Source organism: Dermacentor andersoni, chromosome 6, assembly GCF_023375885.2.
Source record: "Dermacentor andersoni chromosome 6, qqDerAnde1_hic_scaffold, whole genome shotgun sequence".
NCBI lineage: Eukaryota > Metazoa > Arthropoda > Arachnida > Ixodida > Ixodidae > Dermacentor > Dermacentor andersoni.
In genome coordinates this window covers 3720107-3745871 of record NC_092819.1, presented here as the reverse complement: position 1 = coordinate 3745871, position 25765 = coordinate 3720107, and the positions used below count along the sequence as shown (strand labels likewise).

General features: G+C 46.2%; 1 protein-coding gene across 2 annotated transcripts; it reads right to left on the bottom strand.

Annotated features, from left to right (window-relative positions):
• Positions 1 to 195: 195 nt before the first annotated feature.
• akirin lies at positions 196 to 25004 on the bottom strand. 2 transcript variants are annotated; one of them, XM_050170314.2, is made up of 5 exons: positions 24895 to 25004; positions 24530 to 24776; positions 23529 to 23765; positions 4794 to 4865; positions 196 to 1403 (listed from the first exon to the last, which is right to left on the bottom strand). In XM_050170314.2, exons 2-5 carry the CDS (start codon positions 24705 to 24707, stop codon positions 1393 to 1395), a joined length of 498 nt encoding a protein of 165 aa, XP_050026271.1. In that variant the 5' UTR covers positions 24708 to 24776; positions 24895 to 25004; the 3' UTR covers positions 196 to 1392. The 2 variants fall into 2 exon arrangements, with proteins under 2 accessions (XP_050026271.1, XP_050026270.1); XM_050170313.3 differs by having other exon boundaries at positions 24530 to 24771; positions 24895 to 24994.
• Between the last annotated feature and the right edge of the window lie 761 nt (positions 25005 to 25765).

Below are 25765 nucleotides of genomic sequence, written 5' to 3'. Positions count from 1 at the left end.
TAGTAACCTGTGTGCTGCCACGAGACAGCTCGGCACCATTTGGTAACCAAGATGCATGCAACGAACAGGCTTTGCTTCAGCAACTGTGAAGTGGGGGTTTCTTTTGAGCACAAAATGCATCTACACGGGGCTTGCTTGTTGACCAACTTGACAGGATCCAGTACACCTATCTTGCAGCCATTAAAGGGCACAGACTTGTATCTCAAATGTTTTATTCTAATAGCCATCAAGTTACACATCTGCAGAGCAAATGAAAGCCAAAGACTACTCCAGCATTAAAGCAAACAACTGAATTGCACAAACTCAAGGTTTTGAGTGCTTCAGTGATGATTTCATGTTGACCTCATTACAGCAAGTGCACAACTCAAGTGTAAAGAACCAATGCGTGCAACAGACCTCGTGTTTACAAAGCCGAATGAACTGCTTGTTCAAAACTGTCCAAACAGCTACGTGTTACAGGCATTTACGGTTCAGGAGCTTTCACGCAACATTGCTGCCGACTGCATTCAAAATGCAACCAGGGAGGCACTGCTCGGGCATTCTGCATATCCCATCCAAGACCTCTGTGAATCGCCACACAAGAGAAGAGCAATGTGGCAAAACCCGTGCAAATCTATGTACATGAGCCAGTCAAATATTTTGAAAGCAAAGGCAAGAAAATGCACGCAGTGGTACAAAACTAATGCATCAGCTTGGCATGCACACCCTGTAGTGCATTATATATTATACATCTGTACACTAAGTTAATTTTGAAGCCGCCTCTTGGTGACTGTGAGCTGCAGTTTCAATACTTTTCCTCCTAGCCATGTAAAGCTCTCTGCAATCGCACACCTAAGTGCACCCCTCAATATCCAGCAAGCTGTTCATGCTGAAGCTTCACGTCACACACACTGCAACAATGTAAGCACAAAATGGACATTCATTCAGGGCAAAGTAAACTGAAGCCATATAATTACACGTTGCAATGCACCACACTTGTACTTTTTTAACTCTTTACATAGAAAATGTGACTAAACTTCACTCCTTGGCATACAAAAGCAGTCTTTTGCATCCACCAACCACATGCAATGTCACATTCAGCACTCTTAACGTCATCACAGGTCTCCTATGGCGAGGTGGCAACAGCAGAAAGCACACACTTATTCGCATCGCCAACACAGAAGGGCTTGTAGATGAGGCGTCTCCTTTGCTTCTTTCTGTCAGGGAATGAACGCACCAGCAGTCTGTGTGCAAGTCACAAGAGAATGGAAGAACTGACAAATGAGGGGCAACACTGTGGCATGCAGGCTGGATGGACATTGGTGCCTGCAGAGTCCAGGCTCATACTGCCTTGCCCTCGGTTAGCTACAGCACAGAACCCCCACTTGAGTTCTTTCACAGTGCAGCATCGTGTTACGACAAATCTGAAACAATGCAAAAAAAAAAAAAAGCAGGCATCAGGAGAGCTGAGCTTCATTCATATGCTGTGTCCAATTACATGACTTGATCGGAACACTTGCCCTCCTTCAAACTTGCATGGGAAGGATGGATAGGACATGGATTTGGCTGAACTTTGTCCGTCTCACTTTAAATGGCTTCATGACTTTGCAGAGTGATCATTTTTAAGAGAGTACCACATTATAGGTAATGAAATAAACATTATTAAAATTGCCTGACAGTAGGAATCAAACACAGGACTCCAGCACAGAAGCCCAACATTGAAACCATGGACGCATGGGCGAGCACAATCACTGTAATTAGCAGCAATTATGCATGCTTGCAGAGTCATTACCTTCTGCATTTAAAAAAAAAAGTATAAATGAAGCCACAAGAACATCTGAAGCACCAGTCACGAAGGTCAGACTAATCCGTGTACATACTTCCCATGGTGGCTGAACGATCGCAGCACCAGAGTTCCCTCTAGTAATTATTGTAGGAAGCTCTGCGACACACACCGGGTGTTTCAGCGAACACTTTCAAAATTTCCTAAATGTTGCAGATAGCACAATTCTAGTTCATGAGCTGGTCTACTTGAAGAGGCAGACATCACTTGCTCAAAAATTGAAATGCCGAATTTACTAACAAACATTAACTAATTAAGTTTTCTAATTACCTTGACCCATTATTTACATATTCCAGCCGTGGAGATTGAAAGGTGGATCCACATGGAACAAATTCTTAGGATGACAACCTTATGAGATATTAATTCCCAAACATTGTGGAGAATTACATCGGTGTTCCAGTTATGTTTGTGCTTGAATGCCTAAAACAACTTTTGTTAAAGGAAGTTACGGGGCTTTGAGAATCAACTTTCTTTTTCCCTAAAGGGCCCCTAAACAACCTTCAACATCCTTTAACGTATTTCTGAAATAGTCTATTTTAACTTCAAATGCATTTCTCTACTTATATAAGAAGTGGTTCAGGGCACCTCTCTTGTATGTTGATAAAAATTGGCACAAATATTCATGTCTCCCTGATGCTTGCATAAATGTTTCAGAGTAGTATCATGAGAACGTTGTATTCCGCAGAATTTTGCTCCTTTGCACTTTCTGAAGGGCCTGGGGAGCTTAAACAATACAATGGCAGGATCGTTGAACAATTACTGCATAGGTAAATTTGGGTTGAAGGGCGTGACATTTTTTTTTCTTTCACTACACAAAATCCTTGTATTGTCATTTCTTTATGTTACCTTTGCAGTCAAGCTAAGAAAGCGAAAATATAATGACCTGGATTGTAGCCCAAGGACCGTGACAAAAAAGCAGTCAAAATAGGCCACACAGTAACAAAGAAATCAGCTCTAAAAAAAACTGTTTTGAGAACACTACTCTCAAAAGTTTCGCCTTCGCTTCTCTAAAAGGCCCCGAGCCAGTAGTCTTAGGTGTGTTTTCTGATGCAGGACTTCTTGGATATAGGGTCTGGTGCGCCTTCAGTTTTTGACTGGCCAGTGTCGTCACAGATGAAATGTGTTTCAAACACTGCTGAAAGAAATGAAAATCCAGAATACAGTTCCACTTGCAACTCACTTCTTCATTTTTGTGTTTACGTAGCAAAAAAAAAGTTTTTGCCACATCAAACATGAGATGTTTACGTTGTCCATGGGCTAGAAGTCCTGCTCCTGGCATCAGTGAAACAAAAAAATTGTTTACTTTCATAACATGCGAGTCAGTAGTAATAACAGACTTCAAAGTGATTCAAAGTGAGCTGTCTTCAGATCTTGGAAGAATATAGCTAGCTCTTACATCACAGGACATTTTAAGTGTTGGCTTTGGTGGAGGCTATATGCACGAACAAGTTTTCTTGGCGATGAAGCGAAAGTTATGGGGGCGAAGCTTTTGCACATGTATTTGTTCGCAATGTAGTCCAGGCGAGTTTGGCAGTGGTTTCGATTTCTCTGACCTTGCATACTTCCTTTACTTCAGTGAAGGCAGAGACAATTAACTTGACTTTATTTCTAAGGCTAAGTGATGTTCACACACATCGGATACGTATCCAGTTCTGGACAGCGAGCAATGCAGCCTGCGTGGGAGTCCCGAAGCAGCCATATGACTTCAGCACCGGTTGGGACTAGGATGCACAACTGACGCCAGCGATGTTGGTAGAGCTGGCATCAGCTTGCTTATTCGTATGTGCCGACGATTTCCATGTGTTCGCTTGGTTTCGCAAACACTTGTTTTGTGTGCTTCATCAGCTTTTTGTTGCTGAAGTTAGTCATCAGCCTCTCAAGGAAGGTTGCAAAAGGGACAGCAAACGACAAACACTCACCAAAAGACGTCGGTGCCATTATGCCTGCGCTGAATGTGTAAAACGTACAACTGTCTCGCAATTGGCAAAACTCAAAAGGGCAAACTAAAAATACAACAAAATATCAGTAGATGACGGATGAATGTCATGCATCGTTTAAAATATGTGCTGTAAGAAACAGAAGTACTGCTCTCCATTTTCCAAGTAAAAGAAAATTGAACAAAGCTGTGGAACTACTTCCAGCAGCAATGCAAGAGGTGTGCTTTGGTGCGACTTCGCTTCATGGCCAAGAAAAGTTGTCTGCGAATACCGTATTTACTCGCATAATGATCGCACTCGCGTAATGATCGCACCCCTGAATTTTGTAGTCAAAATTCGATTTTTTTTTATTTCACTATATTTTTCAAATATTTCTATCGTGGCTATTAATGAACTAATTTGAAAAACACAAAACACTTGCGGTAGAACGCTTCCACAACTTTCAGCACATAGCCAAAATTTTTCATGAAGCCTGGCGAGGGACCCTTTCAAGATTTCCAAGGACGCGAGAAGTGTTTCACGTGTTTGTTAGGAGAAGCGTAACAGCAGAGGCTCAGTGCAGCGTTCAATATATTGCAGCAGTGAACAGGAGTTCAATATACGCGTAATACATTGCTATATTTTTGTATGAGATCTTTAAGGGAATTTTCCAACAGACAATATGGACAATAATTCTATATATCAGTTTGATATATGTGGGATTGACTGTACACACATCCTCACTGCAAAGAAAATTGGCTCCTCCTTAAAAGAGCTAATGTTGCAGTATGTCACTTGCACATTACTATGAATAAAGAATTACACTTCTGAGCCCTTATTTGCAGAATGCATAATCTACTAAGCATATCTTCATCTGTAACAGCTTTTCTAAGTCAACTGTTTCTGCTCTTACAAGCACAGTTACTGCAAATGCAACAAAATGCACTTTTTAGCCTGAACACCAAATGACCCAAGAATATTCAAGACTCAAAACATTTGGAAGAGCAAAAAAAGAAAAACAAATGAAGAGAAAGAGAGAAAGATGAATCACTTACAGCTGGGTGTAGCACCCTCATACCGCTTCTGAATTTGGTCATAGGTAAATTTAACAAATGTGTCGTATTGTTCTGTAAGGAGAAGGAAAGAAATTGCAAATAAGTTCAGTACAATGGTGCTTAAAGGTAAATATTGGCCTTTCAACTTTCAAAAGCACCATATTAAACAACACGCCAATACAGTAACTTTATTCAGCTGAGCTTTGACACACTTCTTCAATTGCAGTCATGTCAGTGACTGCCAGACAAAAATGTGCAGCATTATATTTGCACAAGAGTAATCACACTAACAATGAAGCACTCAGCAAATATAACCAACACCCTATTGTACATTACTGAATGTAAAAAAATCTGATCATAGGCACCCCTCGGGAAAAAGAAATCTTAACCTTGAGTTAATATAGTAATACAATATAGTAATCAATGGTTTGTTCATGCTAAAATGACGCTCTAAAAGCACAATGAAATGCGTTTGTCTAGATATTTCTGGAACATAGTATTCACTAAATTTCACAACACATAAGGATGCCAATCTCTTAATAAATTGAAGGAGAGAGGAAAGCCTCATCAGGTCCAGTCTATCTTACCAGAAATGCCACCAGCAACAAGAAGTGCAGTGAGAAATGTGTTCCTTCCATGATATGATTTCTACCCATATCATCACGTATCTGTTTTTCAGTCACTGAAGGCCAGAGATACCAAACTTTTATGAGAATATGATGATTGATAGGCCTACTACAGTGGACACTGGAGACTACATATGATGGAAACACTTGGGAACCACATCTATCTGCATGTTTAGTGGCACGTTACAGGCATATGCCATGCCCACCCAACATCACTAAATGCTACCAATGGCTGCTCAAGTGCCACTGGGTGTCTGAGTTCACTTGCCCCTATCTCCACACTGAGAGCAAAAGTTTTATTCCCGAGAAAAAAAATTGCTTTTGCAACGCAGTTCAGCCTGTGAACAAGATCTTTTCAGAGTGCCAAAGGTTATGACTGCGGTGTGACACACATGCCAGCACATTGCCATCACAAAGGCCGTGCAAAACAGTTCCACTTGCTCCTAAAAGCTACATGCTTGCTGCTAATGCATTTCTTTTCCACAGTTCTCACTCCACCAGTTTGCATTGAGTAATGGAGCTACATGCAGTTTGGATGAACAATAAAAAAGGAAGTTTTACTACATAAACAACTTTTTAAAAAGCTATTGAACAGAAAAGCTGCAAGCTTGTGAGTGTAGAGATGTCTTTTAAGGACATTTGTATTAGGTGTGGGAGTAAGGTGAAATACTAAGCAACTTAAAATTTTGGACATCTAATTCGCAATAATGTAATGAGGAGGGAAGATAACCGACGCTCATTAGGGGTTACGGACTGGATTCCAAGGGAAAGGAAGCGTAGCAGGGGGCAGCAGTAAGTTAGGTGGGCGGATGAGATTAAGAAGTTTGCAGGGACCACATGGCCACAATTAGTATATGACCGGGGTAGGTGGAGAAGTATGGCAGAGGCCTTTGCCCTGCTGTGGGCGTAACCAGGCTGATGATGATGATGAATTCGCAATAAGACCACTTTGTACACACAAGCAGGCAGAAACTGGCTGCAAGTGAATAAACTTGCTTGAAGCATGTACACTTCTGCGTATATGGTGCCTTGCACTGCCATAAGAGCTTGGCACAGAGTCCATCACATTTTCTTTTTTAGAGCTTGAAAATATTTTTGTGCAGAGAACTTTCTTTTTTTTTTTGTAAAACTTAACGAAATATTTTTCAAATCCTAGAACCAAGCCTAAACCCTTACCTTACAGAAAATTTGGGAGAGCTGGGAGGCATGTAGGCAGCGCAAATTGGGATGTAACAGAGGGCCCACTGTATTTACCAGATTCTAACATGCACCCCACAGCCTACTGCACACAAATTTCTTGCGAGTTAAAGGCAAGACAAATAAAAGTGCAGCTGAATGTAATGTGCATCCAGCCTATAAAAGAAAAATATAGCATGCTCCTTAAGTTTGATTTAACAAAAACGAGATGTACCAGGGTGTCTAGCAAACTGACATTTCCAACGTCCCTGGTTTTCCAGGTTTTCCCTGAGTGTCCTTGCAAAATTTCCCAAGTGAAACAGAACCTCGTTTTATGTCCCAATGCTGTCACTCTCTAGTAAGCATGTTAAAAAATTAAAAAAGGAAGCAACTTAATTCAGTTTGAATAGTAAGGCGAAGTGTCAATTTTATTAAAAAAGAAAACAGAAGAGAGGGGTGTTGCGCCCGATGGTCCTTCAGGACAAGGATGTTTCACCGCTAAACTGGCAGCTTTGAAATGCTGTTGTGACCTCGCCTCTGCAGGCAATTACACCCCGACCACCAGTGCCCGTCGCCATACCTCCTCCCCCCTCCCCCCTTTCAGCGACCGAAAACGACCCTGGGGAGCAATCAATTGCGCACTGGCGGTCTCCACTCTTCGACATTGATCAGGTTCGGAGAACGGAATTTCAACTGCCAAATTACTAGAAGGGTTGACAGAGGTGTCGCCGGATGTCAGCGCTCAACCTCGACATTCCTGCGCCGTCAACAGCACACTGACCTTTGAGAGGGAGAAAGGTACCCTCTCGGTCCAAGTGCATGTTCGTGAATTATGATGACCCTACCAAGGTTCCCGGATTGGTGAGATCCTAGCCATCACGTGGAGAAAGAAAAAAAAAGGGATGGACCAGCCTGGCTAGTTAAGCCGGCGCACAGAGGAGTGCCGGAGTCAGTTCACCAAGTTCCTTCAAAGATGTAAATATGTGAATAAGGTTTTTCATCCGTCCCTGAATTTGTTCTGATGACTGCCTCGTCACGACACCAACTTGACGTCACATCGGCCACGAAACCCCAGTCCCAAGAGGTGTTGGTAAAATGCACAGCAAATAAATTACTTCAAAAAGAAGATTGAAGAACCCGTGGCAAATTGAGTCGAACATGTTCAAATACAAATAAAAAGATGCATTGTGGGGTCTCATCCGTGCTCTTGGGACAAAGGAACAACAACACAGTAATGCAGACTATCACAAGGGCATTTATTGCACCTTTTATATACCAATCTATAGCCAGCCGAATTATTGATAGAATATGCCGATGGGCGCACAACAAATCTACAAAGTCCAACTCAGCGGACAAGGTAACGAGCGAATATGTTCGCCCCATGCTGGACACTTACGCCTGGTCGTTCGTGCGTATAGTCACACGAACGGTGGCGGATTCGAACGATTGTGTTCGTCCATTCCAGTGTAGGCCTCGCGAGACAGTCTCGAAGAAGCTTGGATCGGCGCACACGAGGAACGTCCGTGCTGCTTGCCATACATGAGCCACCGATTAAGAGCTTATCCCTGTCGTGCCTGACTAACCCTGCCATCAGGTGGCACTAGCAGCACAACACTCGCGCCATCCCTCGTAATGCACTGCAACCAGACTGCGCTGTCACTAAGCTATGAGGAGAAGCCAGATTACAGGAGACGCAAAACATGCGGGCAAAACAGCATAGTAGGGGACACGTGTAAGTCGCGGATCCCCATAGCATACAGAAGCAAATCTTTTCAATTATGAGCTATTTCTATCAACTGATGGCAAGCTCATTGGTATGAGACCCAATGATGATGCGAGGTGTTTTATGGTGCAAGGGCCAGGTTTGGCCAAAGAGCGCATGACAAGTGGGTATGAGACCCAAACTTTGTCAGAAGTGAGATTCTCTCTCAGCAGCTGGAATGTTAACCTCAACTGTCCTCAGGGTGTCATTTCCAAATTCCCCGAGTTTTCCAGGTTTTCCCTCAGTGCCTTTGCAATATTGCCTGAGTGACACAGAACTTTATGTTAAAATGGGCTGACATCGTGTTGGCCGATGCTGTCACTCTTCAGTAAGCACATTAGAACTTTTTTTAAAAAAACAACATCATCCAGTTTGAATAGTAAGCAGTATTGTTTATTTTATTCAAAAAGAAAACAGAAGAAAAAATGCACAGCAAATTAAATATTGTGACGCAGCAGTTGTCACTAGGTTTATTCCGAGTCGAAGATGCGGCAAACCGTTCGATCACGCCCACAGCACGGATCACACTCAAGAGAAAGCCCCACAAGCGATGATGAAGAAGAACTCCATATGAACCCCACATGATGATCATGTACAGGTGACAAAGAATAGCTTATAAATGGCCACACTAATGTCCCCTCGTGCGAGAGTGGCCATCCTGGCCGCAATTCAAAGGGGCGGCGAACGCCTCGTGAAAGGCTTCATACGGGAAACGTGGACAACCTCAGCGGCACGGCAGCTGCGGTCATTTGGAATAACTGGTACCACGCGATAGTTCACCGGAGAAGTCTGCTCCAAGACTTTGTAGGGGGCAATGAACCGAAGCTGAAACTTGTCACACAAGCCAGGAGTACGAACTGGTGTCCGGAGTAGCACTTCGTCGCCAGGGCGGAAGCACATGACGCGATGAGAGGTGTCGTAATGCTGCTTGCGGTCCTGTTGCCTTGCTTCGGTGTTGGTGCGGGCGAGCTGGTGACAACGCAGAATGCGGGACACATATTGTTCACAGGTGGATGAACACTGATTGACAGTTGGCGCGAAGAAAGAGACGTCAAAACAGGAACAGGGCGAACGACCATAGACAAGGTAGAATGGCGAGTAACCGGTCGTGTGTTGAACGGCGGTATTATACGCAAAAGTCACGAATGGCAAAATTGCGTCCCAGTTTCTGTGATCCGGTTCGATGTACATGGCTAGCATGTCTGACAGCGTGCGATGAAATCGCTCTGTGAAGCCGTTAGTTTGCGGATGGTAACTGGACGTAGTCTTGTGGGTGGTTCCGGAGGCTCTGAGTACTTCGTCTACTAGTTGGTAGACATTTGGCAAAATGGCATTTCTTGGTGTTTAGCTGAAGTCCAGCGTTGGCAAGGCATGTGAGAACTTCATCCAGACGTTGCAGGTGTTGAGAGAAGGTTGACAAGAAAAGAACAATATCGTCCAGATAGCACAGGCAAGCCTTCCACTTCAGGCCACGAAGAACGGTGTCAATCATGCGCTCGAACGTTGCGGGCGCATTGCAGAGGCTGAATGGCATTACATTAAACTCGTAGAGCCCATCTGGTGTTGAAAACGCTGTTTTCTCCTTATTGTCTTCATGCATAGGTATCTGCCAGTAACCGGAACGCAGATTGATGCTGGAGAAGTACTCGGCACCTTGCAGGGAATACAAGGCATCGTCTATTCGAGGCATAGGGTATACATCCTTGCGTGTTATCTTGTTAAATGCTCGGTAGTCGACACAAAATCGAACAGAGCCGTCTTTTTTCCAAACCAAAACAACGGGGGAAGACCAAGGGCTAGCAGAGGGGCGTATTATGTTCCGTTAGAGCATGTCGGTGACGTTCTTGTCAATGACTTTCCTCTCAGCTAGCGATACGCGATATGGTCTACGGCGCACGATGGATGTACCATCTGTCTCTATCCGATGCATCGTAATTGAAGTCTTTTTTAACGAAGCTGAATGCACGTCAAACGAACCTTCATGTTTTTGGAGCAAAGCAAGCAATTGGTGTGACTGCGAAGGTGTCGGGTTGGAACTGATGGCAGCTGCAAGAGCTGAAGGAGATGCGGCCCATCAGGTAAAAGGAACTTCAGAGGAAGCTGGTTTAAAGGAAACAACAGATATAGACTTCGATTTAGTGGCGCAAGCCAATGTAGTGCCTTTAGGGATGAGAATCTTTTCGGATGTCGGGTTTGCAGCGTAGAGAAGTGCAGAGCCATGATCAAACCTAACGAGCCCTGATGCAAAGGCTATCCCTCTTGCGAGACAGCGTGCAGATGGTAATACGAGCACATCGCCGCAGTCAGTCACATCAGACGTGATAGTAACAATGCTTTGATGGTGAGGAGGTAGCGCGGTATCTTCTGCAGCAAGCAAGTGAAGTGGTGCATCATCTGCATGAAGTGAATAGGTCGTGTTGGTCATGTGGAGAACGCGTTGCCCACAGCAGATGGAGGCGGAGGCCGTAGAAAGAAAATCCCATCCCAATATGAGCTGCTGGGCACACGAACTTAGCACTGCAAGTTGTACGTAATGCAGAAGTCCATCGATGGAAATACGAGCAGTGCACATGGCGATAGGTCGAATGGCGGCCCCTTGAGCAGCGAGTAGCGTAGGTCCATCATAGGGGGTCGTAACTTTCCGAAGTCGCGAACACAATTCACAGTGAATGACTGAAACACTAGCACCAATGTCTATTAAAGCTTCTACTTGTACACCTTCTACTACAACCAATATCACATTGCACCGACGCAATGGAGGAATTTCTGTCCCGTCGTTCGATGCAGCTTTTCCTCCAAAAGCTGCATAATTCAGTTTTCCGGACGGCGCTCGGCGAATTGAGAAGCAGGTCTCAGTGGGGACGCAGAGCGGCGAAGGGGTGACGGCGAGCAGCGTCTCACAGGACGGTACGTCTGAGCCGCCTCGGATGCTACAGTAGGCAATGGAGAGCGTCCGCGCGGTGGACCATAAGGACGGTGTTGGTCATGGAAGCTCCCTAGACGTTGGAAAGTAGCTCCGGGCGAAAAGTCATCCCGTTCGTATACATCATATCTGCAACGCTCGTCTTGCTGGCGCTTGCGGCAAAAACATGCTATGCGGCCACGATAGCCGCAGTAGTAGCAGATGGGACAAGGAGGACGCCACTGCGGATAGCTGGTTTGGGTAGGTGCGCTGGTAATCATGGAAGCGATGTGGGCCGGTGTTGGTTTTGGAGGCATCGGTGGAACGATGACTGGAGTAGCTGCGGCTACTTGTGCGTACGTTGATGGGGCCCTAGGGGTTAGAGGGTCCGTGTACGCTGCACCAGCCATGGATGCCAATTCCTCCTTAATAACGTCTCGCAGATTGGTATCGGAGGCATAGGCCCTGCGGCTAAGCGAAGATACTGGAGCTCTTCTCAAATTATTGCGCGTATCATTGCTCGTAACGTAGGGTCGTTGGCGGTAGTGTTTGCAGTGGTGTCTGGCTGCAACCGTACTGATTCAAGTGCGTCAAGGCGCTGGCAAGTAGCGATGATATCAGCGACGGTAGCGGGGTTCTGGATGGCTAAGCATTGAAAGCAATAGCTCTGATGCCTTTGAGGATGTGGCAAACCCTATCCGATTTGGTCATGGCCGTGTTCACGCGTCGACAAAGAGCAAGCACATCCTCGATGTACGACGTACAAGATTCACCAGGTTGTTGCTTGCGACTGTCGAGCATCTTATTTGCGAGGGCCGGTGTGCCGAAGATTTGGCGGAGCTGCTGTTTGAAAGCGCCCCAGTTCGTGAAATCAACCTTATGGTTGAAAAACCAAGTCTTCGCTACTCCTGTCAGATAAAAGGCGACGTGACGTAGCTTGGACGCATCGTCCTAACGGTTAGCCGAACTCACTCGGTCGTAGTCGTCCAGCCAATCCTCGACGTCTTCACCGCGAAGTCCAGCAAACAGATGGGGATCACGCTGGTTTCCACTGACAATCCAATACGGGGAGGCTGGGTAGCCGAGGCCGAGATGGTGGAAGTAGAAGTGCCTGTTGGCTCGTCCTGTGACATGCTGGCACGATCGGCGACCCGATCGAAGCTCCCGGAGGTTGAGCGGGGAGTCAGAGGACAGAGGACCGAAAAGCACACTCCACCACATGTGACGCAGCAGTTGTCACTACGTTTATTCTGAGTCGAAGATGCGGTGAACCGATTACGCCCACAGCACAAATCACACTCGAGAGACAGCCCCACAAGCGATGATGAAGAACCCCATATGAACGCCACATGATGATGATCATGTACAGATGACAAAGAATAGCTTATAAGTGGCCACAATATCTTAAAAAATACGGTAAAGCTCATTGCAAATAGAGTTGAACACTTTCAAATACAAATAAATACAGATGCTTACAGAAGCAAATATTTTCCAATATGAGCTGCTTATATCAACTGATAAAAAGCCCATCGATATGAGGCCCAAACTTCCCTCTGAGGAGCTGGAAAGTCAACCTCAACTCAGCATGCGCACAACACTGCAGTGTTGCGCTTCACTGCTTCAAAGTTTATTTTAGTTTGGACGAGGGTCACCTGCATATCTGCATGTCAGCCAACACTTTGCTTCTTGAGCTCAAGCTCCTTAAAAAAAGTGGCAGCACACGGCAGCAAAAAGCAAGAAACTTAGTAGGGAACATCGAAGCAGCTTGGCCTAGTGTTGCCGCGGTGGTGGCTACGGCTGCCAGTGGATCTGCGTGCGAGAGCGCCGGCTCGAGACAGCAAGATAACCAAAATGACAGCGGTAGTGGCTTTGATTAATGTAGTTTCAGACCTGCAGTCCCGGCAAGACGTCTGGAAAATCGGATGGCAATGGGTTCTTGCGTCCAAAATTTTAGTTCTCATACATTGACTCTTTGGGGTACGTGGTGGTGCCACGAAGCCCTCCGAATTATCAGGCATATTCCCAGAAATGGGGCATCCGGAAAAACGGTCTTGACTGTACACCGGCAACTGCTCCAGCGGACGACACGGCATCACTTGAGCCAACATTAGCGCGACTTTTGTTCTCTTTCAAGAAAATTGCAGCTAATTTTCTCTCATAGAAGCACAAATTCCTTGAGTTTTCCCGGTTATTAGACACCCTGTGTCCTGCACACAACACCTCAGTGTTGCGTTTCACTGCTTTAGAATTTATTTTGGTTTGTATTAGGGACACCTGCATCTCAGCATCAGCCAATACTTTTTTTGAGCTCAAGCTCTTTCAAAGAAGCGGCGGCACACTTTCTTTCCCGTTAATTTCTCAATGCGTCAGTCCTTTCTGTTCTTGTCCTCCTGCCGCACATTCGCCCTACGGACCATTTGAAACATCTTCTTGGTCAGTTGTACTGTCAACATCTCATTTTTCAGACTCCCTAGTGGCCGCAAAAGCGTCTGAAAAAGTGAATATAAGTGTTTTAGTGCCCTTAGGGGACTCAAATTGCCACAGGCACGTCCGAAAAAGCTCTGAAGGCCTGCCAGTACACTTATTGGGCATATCGGTGCTCGTACTGTGACAGGAGACAGCGGGTATGCGCGTGTATAATTCAGAAATACATACTGTGCCCCGTGACAATTGCCCCTTCCTACGCTTAGGCTTTACCGGAATACTTTATGTATGCCTCATCGCGTAACATTGCTGTACTGAGGTGAAGCTGACGGTCGGGAACCGGTATTATACAACGCGCCGTCCTTTTCGAGCTTCGAATCCAATGGCTAGGATTACAAAGGCGGAGTCACTGCCATTGCTGACAGCGGCAAATTATCTCAATGAAAAACACGGCACCAAATAGCAACAAGCTTAACAGCGAATCTCGAAGCAGCTAAGCCTAGAGTCACCGCAGTAGTGGCTAGGGCTGCCAGAGGATGTGCGTGCGAGAGCGCCAATTCGAGGCGGCGAGATAATCAATATGGCGACGGTAGTGGCTTTGATTAATGCCGTTTCGGGGCTGTGATCAAGGCAAAAAGTAAGACTGCGAAGGATTTTTGGGTATGAAATTTCAGACATTCTTATACATCTGCTCTATGGGGTACTGTATTTACACGATTGTAGGTCGACCCATTTTTCTAAATTTGAAAATCTGAAGTGGAGGGGGGGTCTGACTTACAATCGAAACCAAAACATGGCACCGCCAAAAAAGCGAGACCAACGGGAGCTACAACGTACAGTAAAAGCTCGTTAATTCGGACTTCTAGGGACCGTAAATTATGTCCGAAATAGCCGAATGTCCGAATTATCGAGCGGACCACAAAAACAATAAATGCACGACTTTCATCAACAAACCTTTATTGCGCAAAGTAATCGAGGATGCTCGTCTGCTTTCGAGCAGAAACCCGCGCGGATACTATTTTACGAAGTCTTTCCAGGTGCTTAGAAGCTCGCATGCTGTCTGGAGTGTCCCAACAAAATTCTTTCAACACAGTGAGGGCCTCCGCGGCTTCCTTCACAGTGCGAGGGGGCCGAGGCTGCTCCCTCGCGGCTCCTCTTCCTCCTCAGAATCTTCGCCGTGTAGCACGTCCCTGACAATTTCTTCTTCGGTAAGCGAGCCGGCTCTAACAACGCCGTCATCAATGCCGACGTAATCAGCGAGTGTCACCGCATCCGGCAGAACTCCTCCAAAATCCTCGCAGTCATCTCCATTGTCATCTAGCGACACTTCGGCCACTGCTTCATTGCCAGGCTCACGCACAACGAAGCCACTGTGTCTAAAAGAGTTGGTGACGACGTGCGCGGGCGTGTTGTGCCAAACGTAGGCAAGAATGTTGACCGCGCTCAAAAGATTCACGTCGTACTGCTTGCTGACTTCATGGCACAGGAGCATCCGTTCCAGCACGTGCCTGCGGTATTTGGTCTTGACATACTGAATTATGCCTTGGTCCATCGGTTGGAGGGCCGATGTTGTGTTCGGCAGCAAGAAAACAACTTCTATGTTGTCCAGTCTGGTGACACTGTTATGCGCACTACAACTGTCCAGCACCATTAACACTTTGCGGTTCTTTGCGGAAAACTGTCGGTCTAACTTCTGCATCCAGCCACGAAAAATTTCCGACGTTATCCAGGCCTTTTTATTCGCTCGGTATTCTACCGGAAGAGCAGGCATGTTCTTAAAGCCCCGTGGCTTTTGTGCCTTTCCAATGACGACAAGCGGCAAGCGCTCTCCTCCTGTCATGTTGGCGGCTAAAAGAATGGCGACGCGTTCCTTGGATCTTTTGCCACCGGTGCACGGATCTCCTTTCATGGTCACAGTCTTGTCTGGCAAAGCCTTAAAGAAAAGTGCTGCTTCATCAGCATTAAATATGTCATTTGGATCGTAGGCAGCAATGTGTTCGAGCAGCTGAGCGTTCTTCCAGTTGTTGGCAACATCTTCGTTGACAGCGCCTCTTTCGCCGCACAGTCTTAAAAACGAGGTCATGTCACTCTCTGAAGCGCGCACATCACCCTTCCGATGCCTTGAATGCATCGATATGCGTCATCAGTGCAAACCTCTCGGCTTGCGCCATGATGAGGGGTCCACTCAATGGCAGATTTGCATTACGCGAGTCGACCACCCACCGAAGCAAAGCCTCTTCCAACTCTGGATGTGCTGCTGTTCGCAGACGCTCGAAACTTCTCGCTTTCGAACGCCTGAAGAATCTGTTCTTCATTTTTCACATACGTGCTCAAGGTACTTCTTTTTCACGTCGTACTTCTTCATGGCTTCTTGTCAAGAGAGTCCGTACTTCAGGGCCCGCAAAATTTCCACCTTGGTAGCCAAGTCCTTCGCCTCGTATTTCGGCTGCTTCGCCAACGCTGCCATCGGCGGAGAATGCAGTGACACGGGCGCACAACAGAAAAGCACCAATAAAGTTCAATAACTGAGCTGTGCTAAATCCAGCGGTCCTCGGCAAAACAGCGTGCAAGGATGTAGCGCACCAACAGCAACAAAGCGACAAAATGGCCCCGTCGATAACGCTGACACATGCAAAAAGAAGGAAAAGCACCCATCCAGCCACAAGTCGAGCCAATTGGATTGGGTTGGCCAAGTTTCAGCCACTTGATGTCAATGGCGATGCTGCGTTTGGGCAACGAGGCATTGGTTTGGGTATCACTTTTGTGCCGCGTTTGCCGTATTTTCATTTTTGAGCCTCGGTGGCTGCGCGAAATCGTCCGAATTATCCGAGGTGGGCTCGAATCCGTCCGAATTAACGAGAGTTTCGTCCCATAGACTCCTATATATAATTGTAGGGACCAGGCGCGAAGGTCGAATTATCGGATTTTCCGAATTAACGGAAGTCGAATTAACGAGCTTTCACTGCTACAATTTTATGCTTGCTCTATGGCCCTACCAATAGCTTTTCGCTATCCCGTGTGTTCACTTTTCGAACGGGTTTTTCAAAATTTTTGAGAGTTTTACAGTGCACACAACACTCATGGGGGGAAGAGGGTCGATAGCTGATGGAAGCGCCGCTATTCCATTCGCAGCGGCACCCTCAGAACGGCGGCGCTTGTGGGGAGTATCGGTAGTTGATGGAAGAGCAGACACCGCTCACGGGTTTTCCTCTTTAGTTTGACCAAAGGCATTGACTTGACGCATTCGTCTTGACTGCCGGCTACATGCTACTTCCATGCTTCTTCAGTCATCATGAGTGCTACAGGCCCACTGATCATTCGGCACTCATTCACAGCAGCGTTCAAGAGGGCTGCCACCCTTTATGCCGAAGAAACAAATCACTGCACAGCGGGCCGCAAGTTCGATGTTTCTGAACAGGTGGTACGAGAGTGGTGACTGCTGCGAAGTGAAATTTTCACTTGTGATGGCAAGTGAGGAATTTCCCACGTGCCGAAGTCTGGATGCTTTCCGGAACTGTAGGCCAAGCTTGCAGCACACGTCGCTGAAATGCGTGATCGGTCCCTGCCAGTGAAGTGCTATATGACCATGAAACAAGCCCGGATCTTCACCTTTTAAGGACCTGCTCCGCCGTGAGTACAACGAGTGGCTGGCGGCAGAAGACAGCGGACTTACGCCAACCGGACCTGTCAAAAGAGCCTCCCCAATGGCTGCGCGTGGTTGGGTGCATTCGGCGTGGGCTGCTGTTCCACGCCGAATGTGGAATTTCGCTGGACGACGACGCGCTGTGGGACCGTAGCAGCACTGACGATGGCAGCACTAGTTAATAAGACAAGTAGTCCAGTGACCATGTCAGCTACTAATAAATAAAGCGTGGTCTGGGCTATAGGGACAAGGCTAACGGTGGTGACAAGGTTGAATGAGCTCAGCATGCTCACATTAAATAAATGCTGTTATTTTGTGAACGCTGCCCTCACTTTTTTTGTTCGGCCTACATTCGAGGTAAGTTTTTAAAAATTTTTCTGGCTTTGGACATTCGGGGATCGGCTTAGAATCGGGGCCGGCCTAGATTAGAGTAAATATGGCACTTTGTGCCAAAAAAGACTTAGTTTACGAGAAAATTGCATCTGAAGGATCCGCACACCTTTAGCGCAACTCAAATCACCCGGCCCCAAGCGGGGGGAGTGGTGACGTTGCATACACCATCGCCGCCCCACAGCTGGTGCTACGGTTTCCTGCACAAAATGAAAACACACGGCTGTGCAGAAACCGAGCCAAGACAGAGTGTTGTGTTCGCCGCTGGAGCTCTTTTGGTCCAGTGACTTGGACTGCTCGGGAATTCCGCGACATCACATGGACGTGGCATTCTCTGCTACCTGCAGTTTGAGCGAGTTTCGCAAGCCAGGAAAACCAGCACAGAACTATGCTACAACGAAACTACTGAAATGTGAAAGAGCGGGTGGTGTGGAGTGATGAAAATAAAACGTTTCGCCTGGTCACGTCGTTGTCAAGGGAAATGTCAACAAGTTCTTTTTGCTAAAAATCAAATAGAACTGAAGAAGTAGCATTTTCTTTCGTCTTATAATGCAATACAATGATCTTTTTTTATTATGAGTGGTTGAGCACTAGTGACGAAATTATAATGAGGAGTGCCTTCATCATTGGGCTAATTCTTGGATGTCCCAGGGCAGTTTCTAATCGTGTGGTGCATTTACCTCAATTTCGTTGATTACTAAACCTTTGTGTGAGATAATATTGGCACCTTAAATGTTCTCTAGCACTAATCGATCACTTTAGCTTGACTTAATATTTGTCTTTAGTGTCCGTTTGTAAGTCCCGTCAGGCCACCTCAGCTGTTGAGCGCTTCACCTGCAGGAATGACATTCGTGTTGTATACCGCTCCGGTCGAAAGCATTCCGACGCTAACATGCTCTCCCACTGACCGATGACACCTCACGTGGCTTCTCTCTCTACGACCTCAGCCCCGTCACTACTTACTGCCATTGATATGCCCACCAAGCAACGCAATGACCCATCGTTTGCCCTGCTGCTTGACTACCTTGCCGCTCCATGAGTTGTTCCTTCAACGTGGATGCTACACCACCAAGCAGCCCACTTTGCTGTACAAGACAACACCACCTACCACCGCAAATATGTGGCCGACAGTCAGAAATGACTTCTGGCTGTCCCTCGTCACATGTGCTCCGACATCTGCGCGTGCTTCCATGCAGACCCTCAAAGTGACCACGCCAGCATCCTAAAAACCTTCGCAAGGCTGCTTCAGTGATATTACTGCCGTGGAATGTACTGGTGCGTCCAGCAGTACATTTGATCTTGCACCGCCTGTCAACAAAGCAGGACCTCTCTACAGCGCCCTCCTGGCACACTACAGCCGCTGCCGTGTCCTACTCGACCGTTCGACCGCGTCAGCATCTACTTCTATGGCATGCTTCCATATGGCGCATGTGGAAATCGCTGGATTATTGTTCCCATCAACCACCTGACGTGCTATGCCGAGACCACAACCCTTCACACAGTGATCGTGCACGATGTTCTTTCTTCGTAACTTCATCCTTCACCACGGTGCTCCTCGAAAATAGGGGTCGTGTCTCCTTGTCAGAAGCAATATAATCCCTCCTGCACGAGTGCAACATCATTCACTGAAAATCAACTGCATACTGCCCACAAATAAAAGGTCTCATGGAGCGGTTCAACCGAACACTCGGCGACATGTTGAGGATGTACATCTCGTCCAACCATACCAATCGGGACGCCAAACTCCCATTTGTTACATTCGCACCTAACACCACGACGCAAGTGACCACCGGTTTTCCGCCTTTTTTTTTCTCTCTTGTATAGACACGAGCCTCGAGTCCACTGGATAGTATCCTACCCTACCAACCCGACACATCCGAGTGCACTGCAATTTCAGAAGTCGCACAATACAGTGAAGATTGCCGCCAGCTGGCTCGTTCGCTGACCAGCGAGGGGCATCAGAAGACACGACGTGACAGTCGTCAGGCCTCGCCCACCGTCCCTGCCAGTTCCCTTGTTTGGCTTTGGATACCGTCTCACACCCCTGACCTTTCTTCCAAACTACTCACACAGTACCACTATCTATACTTATGATCGATGCCACCTCACCTGTGCACTATATCGTTGAGCCTGTCACACCATCACCGGACATTAATTGTCGGAGTTGGAAGACAGCGCACGTTAGCCATCTAAAGCCATATTATGGCCCCCTCATCTTGTCCGCTCCTTGAATCGCCAGCCTGGCTTTGTTCCACACCAGGGGCCAACATAATGAAGTAGATGAGCCTCGTGTTTTCTGTGGCGGTTCGATAATGACGATGACCCATGCGGTGATTGTGAAAGAGCTTGTACAATTCGCTGCTGCTAGGCTTACTGTCACCTATGGAATTAAATCTCATTGCAGGAGGAAGGAAAAGGCCAAAATTCGTGATTGGGTAAGTTTGACCACTTAGAAAACAGTGCACCTAAAGTTTTGGTTTCAACAAAATTATGTGTTAGCCTGTTGCGCAGAAAAGTAAGACATTTTTTTTTCAAGTAGGTACGTGTTGGCGCAGCATTTCTTTCATGCCATAGTTTGGCGCATCACTTCCACCCCTGCATCACATACAAAACCTACAATATGTCAGTCTACAGTCTTTCACATCACACTTAAACTTTTACAATACAGTGCTGCACTGCTCTTCAGTTGGCTCAACATATATTTCTTCAGCAACAGACACTAAAAGAAAATACAGATTCAAAGTACACGAACAGTGATCCCTGAAGTAGACAAAAAAGGAGGTGGTTTGTTCAGATATGACATATTACAGAACTGGCATCTTATGTATCAAAAGCTTTGACAGAATGCTTGCCTTACACATTATAATATATAGTGTATCTTTTGATGCTGTGTGCTTAATGCATAACAGCTGTCAGTGACCCTCAATATTTCAGAGACCAATCGCAAGATCTCCTTATCTCAAATGAGACAAAGTGAATTTGGTGTGCCAGCTGATCCTCCAAATACGATAGTCATTGGCCACTAAAGGTGCATGTGTGACAGGGGCATTAAAGAATTTGAATTATGGTGTCTTACGAGCCAAAATCCTGATATTTGATTATGAGGCACGCTGTAGTGGGGGGCTCCCGCATAATATGGACCACCTGGGGTTCTTTAACGTTCACCTAAATCTAGCTACCCGGGTGTTTTCGTATTCTGCCCCCATCAAAATGTGGCCGCTGTGACCGGGAACTAGTACAGGTATTAAAGAGAGAGGAATACTACACTGTGCTACTAAGTTGGATTCGAGCAATATCAAGAAGGCCACTCATGCTGCAAGAGGAGGCTAGGCAAGTCAAAAGATATGCAGGATAGAAAGATGTGTGACGATGCTACCTAAAAGTGCCTGTACTAGCCTTTTTTTAAGACTTTCTTGTCCGCACCTGTACCCATCGATAGCCCATTATCGATGGTTTCAACTTCAAATTTTGCTGCACTAGGGACGCTTTTGGGCAGCTAGCATCATCCAACACATAAAAGAGGAACTATTTGTGCACTACTTTCGCTTTCGTGTTTCTTTTTTTCACTACGAGGGGATTTTCAAAGCACCTTTTAGTCAGGTGTGACGAGTGTTCGTAGCTTCCGACATGGCGTCGATATCGCACACATATGCTCTTCAAAAACGGCGAATTTTGACGGATTCCAATGAGTCTACGTCAGAATTATTAGATGGTGGTAGCAGCAAAGACTAGCAAGACGATTTTGATTATTGAACTTAAAGGGACACTAAAGGCAAATAATATGTCGACATGGACTGTTTAAACACCACTCCAGAAACCTGGCAACGCTTGTTTTGTGCCAAGAAAAGGCAAAGCTTATGAGAAAATTGTATCTGAAGGGTCCGAATACATTTTTCGAAATTTGAATGTCCCGCCATCAAACCGAGGGAGTGGTGACATTGCATACGCCATCACCGCCTTTTGCTGCCGTTGGTGAGTAAAACGGCGCCCGACAGACGGCAGCACCGAGCATAGACAGAGCGACGGATTCACCGCTGCAGCTTCCTTTTGGTCAAGTGCCGTAGACTGTTCGGGCATCCCGCGACCATGGAAGTTGAATTCTCTGCTACTTGCAGTTTGTGCGAGTTACGCAAGCCAGCAAAACAAGCGCAGCACTACGTGATCAGAAAAGTACTGACACGCGAAAGCGTGGGCGGCACAGAGTCTAGCGAAAACGAAACCTTCCGACCGCCTGCGTCGGTGTCAATGGTAATTTCAATGAGTTGTTCTTTCTAAACATGAAATGGAACTGAACAAGTAGCATTTTATTTCATCTTATAATACAATACGAGGTTGTTTTTTGCAATGAGTAGTTGAGTGTTAGTGACAGAATTTAACTGAGGAGTGCTTTCGTCATCGGACAAGTGCTTGAATGTCCCGGGGGAGTCTCAAATCATGTCCTGCATTTACCACGATTTCTTGATTATTAAGGCCCTGTTCGCAATGATATTGACATCTTAAGAGATTCTCCAGCACTAATCTATCACTTTAGTTTGACTTAGTATTTCCCTTTAATGTCCCTTTAAGCACGAATGGCGAAAGTACACCAAATAGGCCCGGAACATCAACAGGCATCCGCCGGCAGGTTTTGTTTTCTACTCTGAACCAATTCGTCACTGCCACACTCAGAGCTAAAGATTCTAAAGGTCACAGTTCTTATCTGCTGGGTGTCAACGTTGTTTGAGCAGGACCACTTGCCAGTGGCAGCGCAAAGAGTGTAGTTTTGCAAAAGGAGGCGGCCAGGAATGGACCTCGGCATTGAGCAATTATTGAGCTCTACATTGTTGCACGGGCATGATAGCCACTAGGGCTAACATTTTTCTTTGTTTATAAAGAACTTCTACAGATAGAAAGCCTATATTTGCAATAATGTTGTTATTGCCTTTTTGTTAAAAATGCACATTTCAAAATTTTTCATGTTGTCTAGGTGCAAAGCAGCATCGATGTTCTTATGGCGTTTTCTCATTTTCGTAACAAATTTTTTTATTAAATAATATTTTTTCAAAGAATTGTTACTTAATGGCTGCTTGTAAATAGTGCCTTTAGAAAGCACATTCCTTCTCCTACAAATTGATACCATACATTCCAATATCAAGCATTTGTTGTAGCAGTAAAGGAATTGTTTACTAGAATCCCAAAATCCCCTCACGAGGTCAAGTCATTCTTAACTGACAAATACAGAGCATACAAATAATGCACCCTAATGGTGGTGCCTGCAATGCACCCTAATGGTGGTGCCTGCACGCAACAGCTCGTGTGCGACGCCGTCGGCAGAAGTGCGCCACGCAGCAAGAAAGGGAAAGAAAAAAAGAAGGCGGGGCCCATGATGCATGCATCACGCAATCCTCCAGCTCTGGTATGGGAGAATGCAGGGAAGGAATTTCTCTTGCGAAAGCTAGACAGAGACAAGTGGAGAGTGTATATGTAGGCGGTGACGCTCGCCTCCCAAGATATTTCTATCTCGTTTATTAATGAACCCATTAAAATTCTTGCAGTAGAACGTTCCCTAGAGGGCACGTGACAACTTCCAGCGTATAACCAAAATTTGCTATGTGGCCTGGTGAGGGTCCCTTTAATGTCAGACTGTCTGCTCGTGTGACTGGCTTTTAAGCCAAGGATTACACCGCATACTAAAAGAACGAAAGACCAAGCCAGGCAAACTTCGTGGACTGTCCTCAGTAAAAGAAAAACACATGTACCAGTGCCAAGATTTCATCGCGCGGTACCAGGTCTGAAGGTACACGTTCATGTGGATCCTTTGGCAAGGACTTACCTGCGAGCTTGGTGGAAAGGACGTGGTCATACTCTTCCCGTATCTGGCTCTCTCGCTCCTTCATCATCCGCTCACAAATGAGCCCTACCTGGCGGAAGGTGAACAGAGGCTGGTCTCGACGGACGGGAGACAAGAGGCCACTTGTGGGCTGGGATTCAGGGTCAGACCCCTGGAAGCAGAGCTGCTTGCGCCGTTGCAGCCGTCGCATCTCCTCGCGAATGTTGGCTGCTATCTCCTCTGCAGCGGGCAGAAAAATAGGGAAGGCAGTGAAGCTGAGCAGGAAGCGACAACCAGTGTCTACTAAGAACACTTTCTGTGATGTCTACCGTCAGTTGCTCGAGTGAGGAAAGTTACAAATAAGCAATTAAGCGAGTCATTTCACATCATCCACTGCCACGGTTAACGTGTACAGTATGCTGCGCATGCAGCACAATCTTCACAGAGTAACCGCGCAGCGGAAAACAGCCGCTGGCTGCCAAGACTCCGAACATCAATGCGCAATGAATACAGCCAACGGCAGATAGTTCTAAACACTAAGGGTTTCTCAGGTACTAAATGGCGGCACGTTGTTGCTGAAAGTCGCAGCACACCGTTTTGAACCAGCAAACTGTGCGAGATATTAGCTTCTAGGACTCGTTTCAATGAACTTTTCTGCAACGTTCTAGAATGCTCTTCAGCGTTGCGTTGTAAATCCTCTTCAAGGTCCACCGGCAACTTCATCTAGTTACAAGCAGATGCTCGACGCTTTTGTTATTGCTGCTGCTCATCGTAGGAACAAATGCACACAGAACAGCCCATACTGTATGTATCAGTTAACTGCCAAAGTTCAAACAATGCCGCCTGTTTGTTCATGTGCGAGGAACAGTATTAACAAACATAAAAATTTCCATATTTGATGAATCAGAAATCGATGAAGATGTGCGGCAGATGAGCGCACAATAACTGAAAGCACGCACAGATGATTTCCCGAACTGCATATCGCTAAATTAAAGGGACTGTACCTGAAGTCAACTTCGGTGGCACCTCTCCAAACGGCGAGGGATTGATTTGGTGCGCCCTTGTTGGAGGCGCTGGTGGGGAGACTGACAGAGGCATACATCTCCGTCTTTTCGGCGATCTGCCGTTCGGACTGTGCAGGGGATCCCAGTCGTGTGTTCGCTTTAAAGTCGCACAAGCCATCCCTAGTTAGTAAGCCTAACTTCAGCGGACTCCTTTCTATGCCTGCGTGCTTGTGATGGGACTTCTGGACTGAAAAGAAGAAATCACAGTGGCAGACGCTATTGATGATAGCGACGATTATCCCACAACATCCACTAAAACGCGCTAGGACAACGGCAAGATAGCAATCTAAACACACGCGACTTACCCGTTCAAGCCGCCTCTAACTCCCAAGATGGCCACCTTACAACAGCCGTTGCTTTTTAGTTTTTTGTCTGCTGCGATTGGCTACGTTTTACGGAATCACAGACCTACCAAAGCAAAGAACAGTGTGCATTTTTTTGTGTGTGTGTGTTTTTGCTTAGTTTAATGAAACACAGTCAATCACAACAAACAAAAGAGAAAAAAAGTTGATGCTTAAAAAAAAAACTGAAAGACAGGGTATGCGTGTGTGTGAAGTCAACAAGAACGTGTTCGTTAAAACAGTGCCTCCTTCGTGTGAAATCAATGGAAAAAGTTCCCGCACGGAACAAAAGCGCAGAAAGGTGGTTTTAAAACATTCCCTATTAAAGCGAAGATTACCAGCCTCGTTATCAACAACACGCAGACATAGAATAAAGAACCAAATTAGAGAAGGTAAACTGTACCTTTTGCCGTGGTTCGAAAATAAGCAGCGGCAGCGCATGGAACTTACTTAGGTGGACGCCAGATGACGTTGCTCAATCCAGAAAATCAGGTGTTATTGTATTCAATGAAAACAGTGAACAGACAGTGGAGATACACTCCACTCTTAGAAAAATTTACACCCTCTGGGGCGTATCTTGTCCCACAACAATAATCGTCATCCGTGCTGCTCGCGTTTCCTTTCTTTAACGCTGCGAGCCCGGTACTTTCCAGTCACGAACGGCATATGCGCCTTATCAGTGTGACGCAGCGTTCTCGACAGGAAAGTAGCGAGCGCCGAGTTTTCAGGAAAGGAAACGCAAGCAAGGCAGATGACGATTATCGTTGTGGGACAAATATACACCCCAAAGGGTGCAACCGTTTTAAGAGTGTCTTAAAAACATTTACACCCTTTG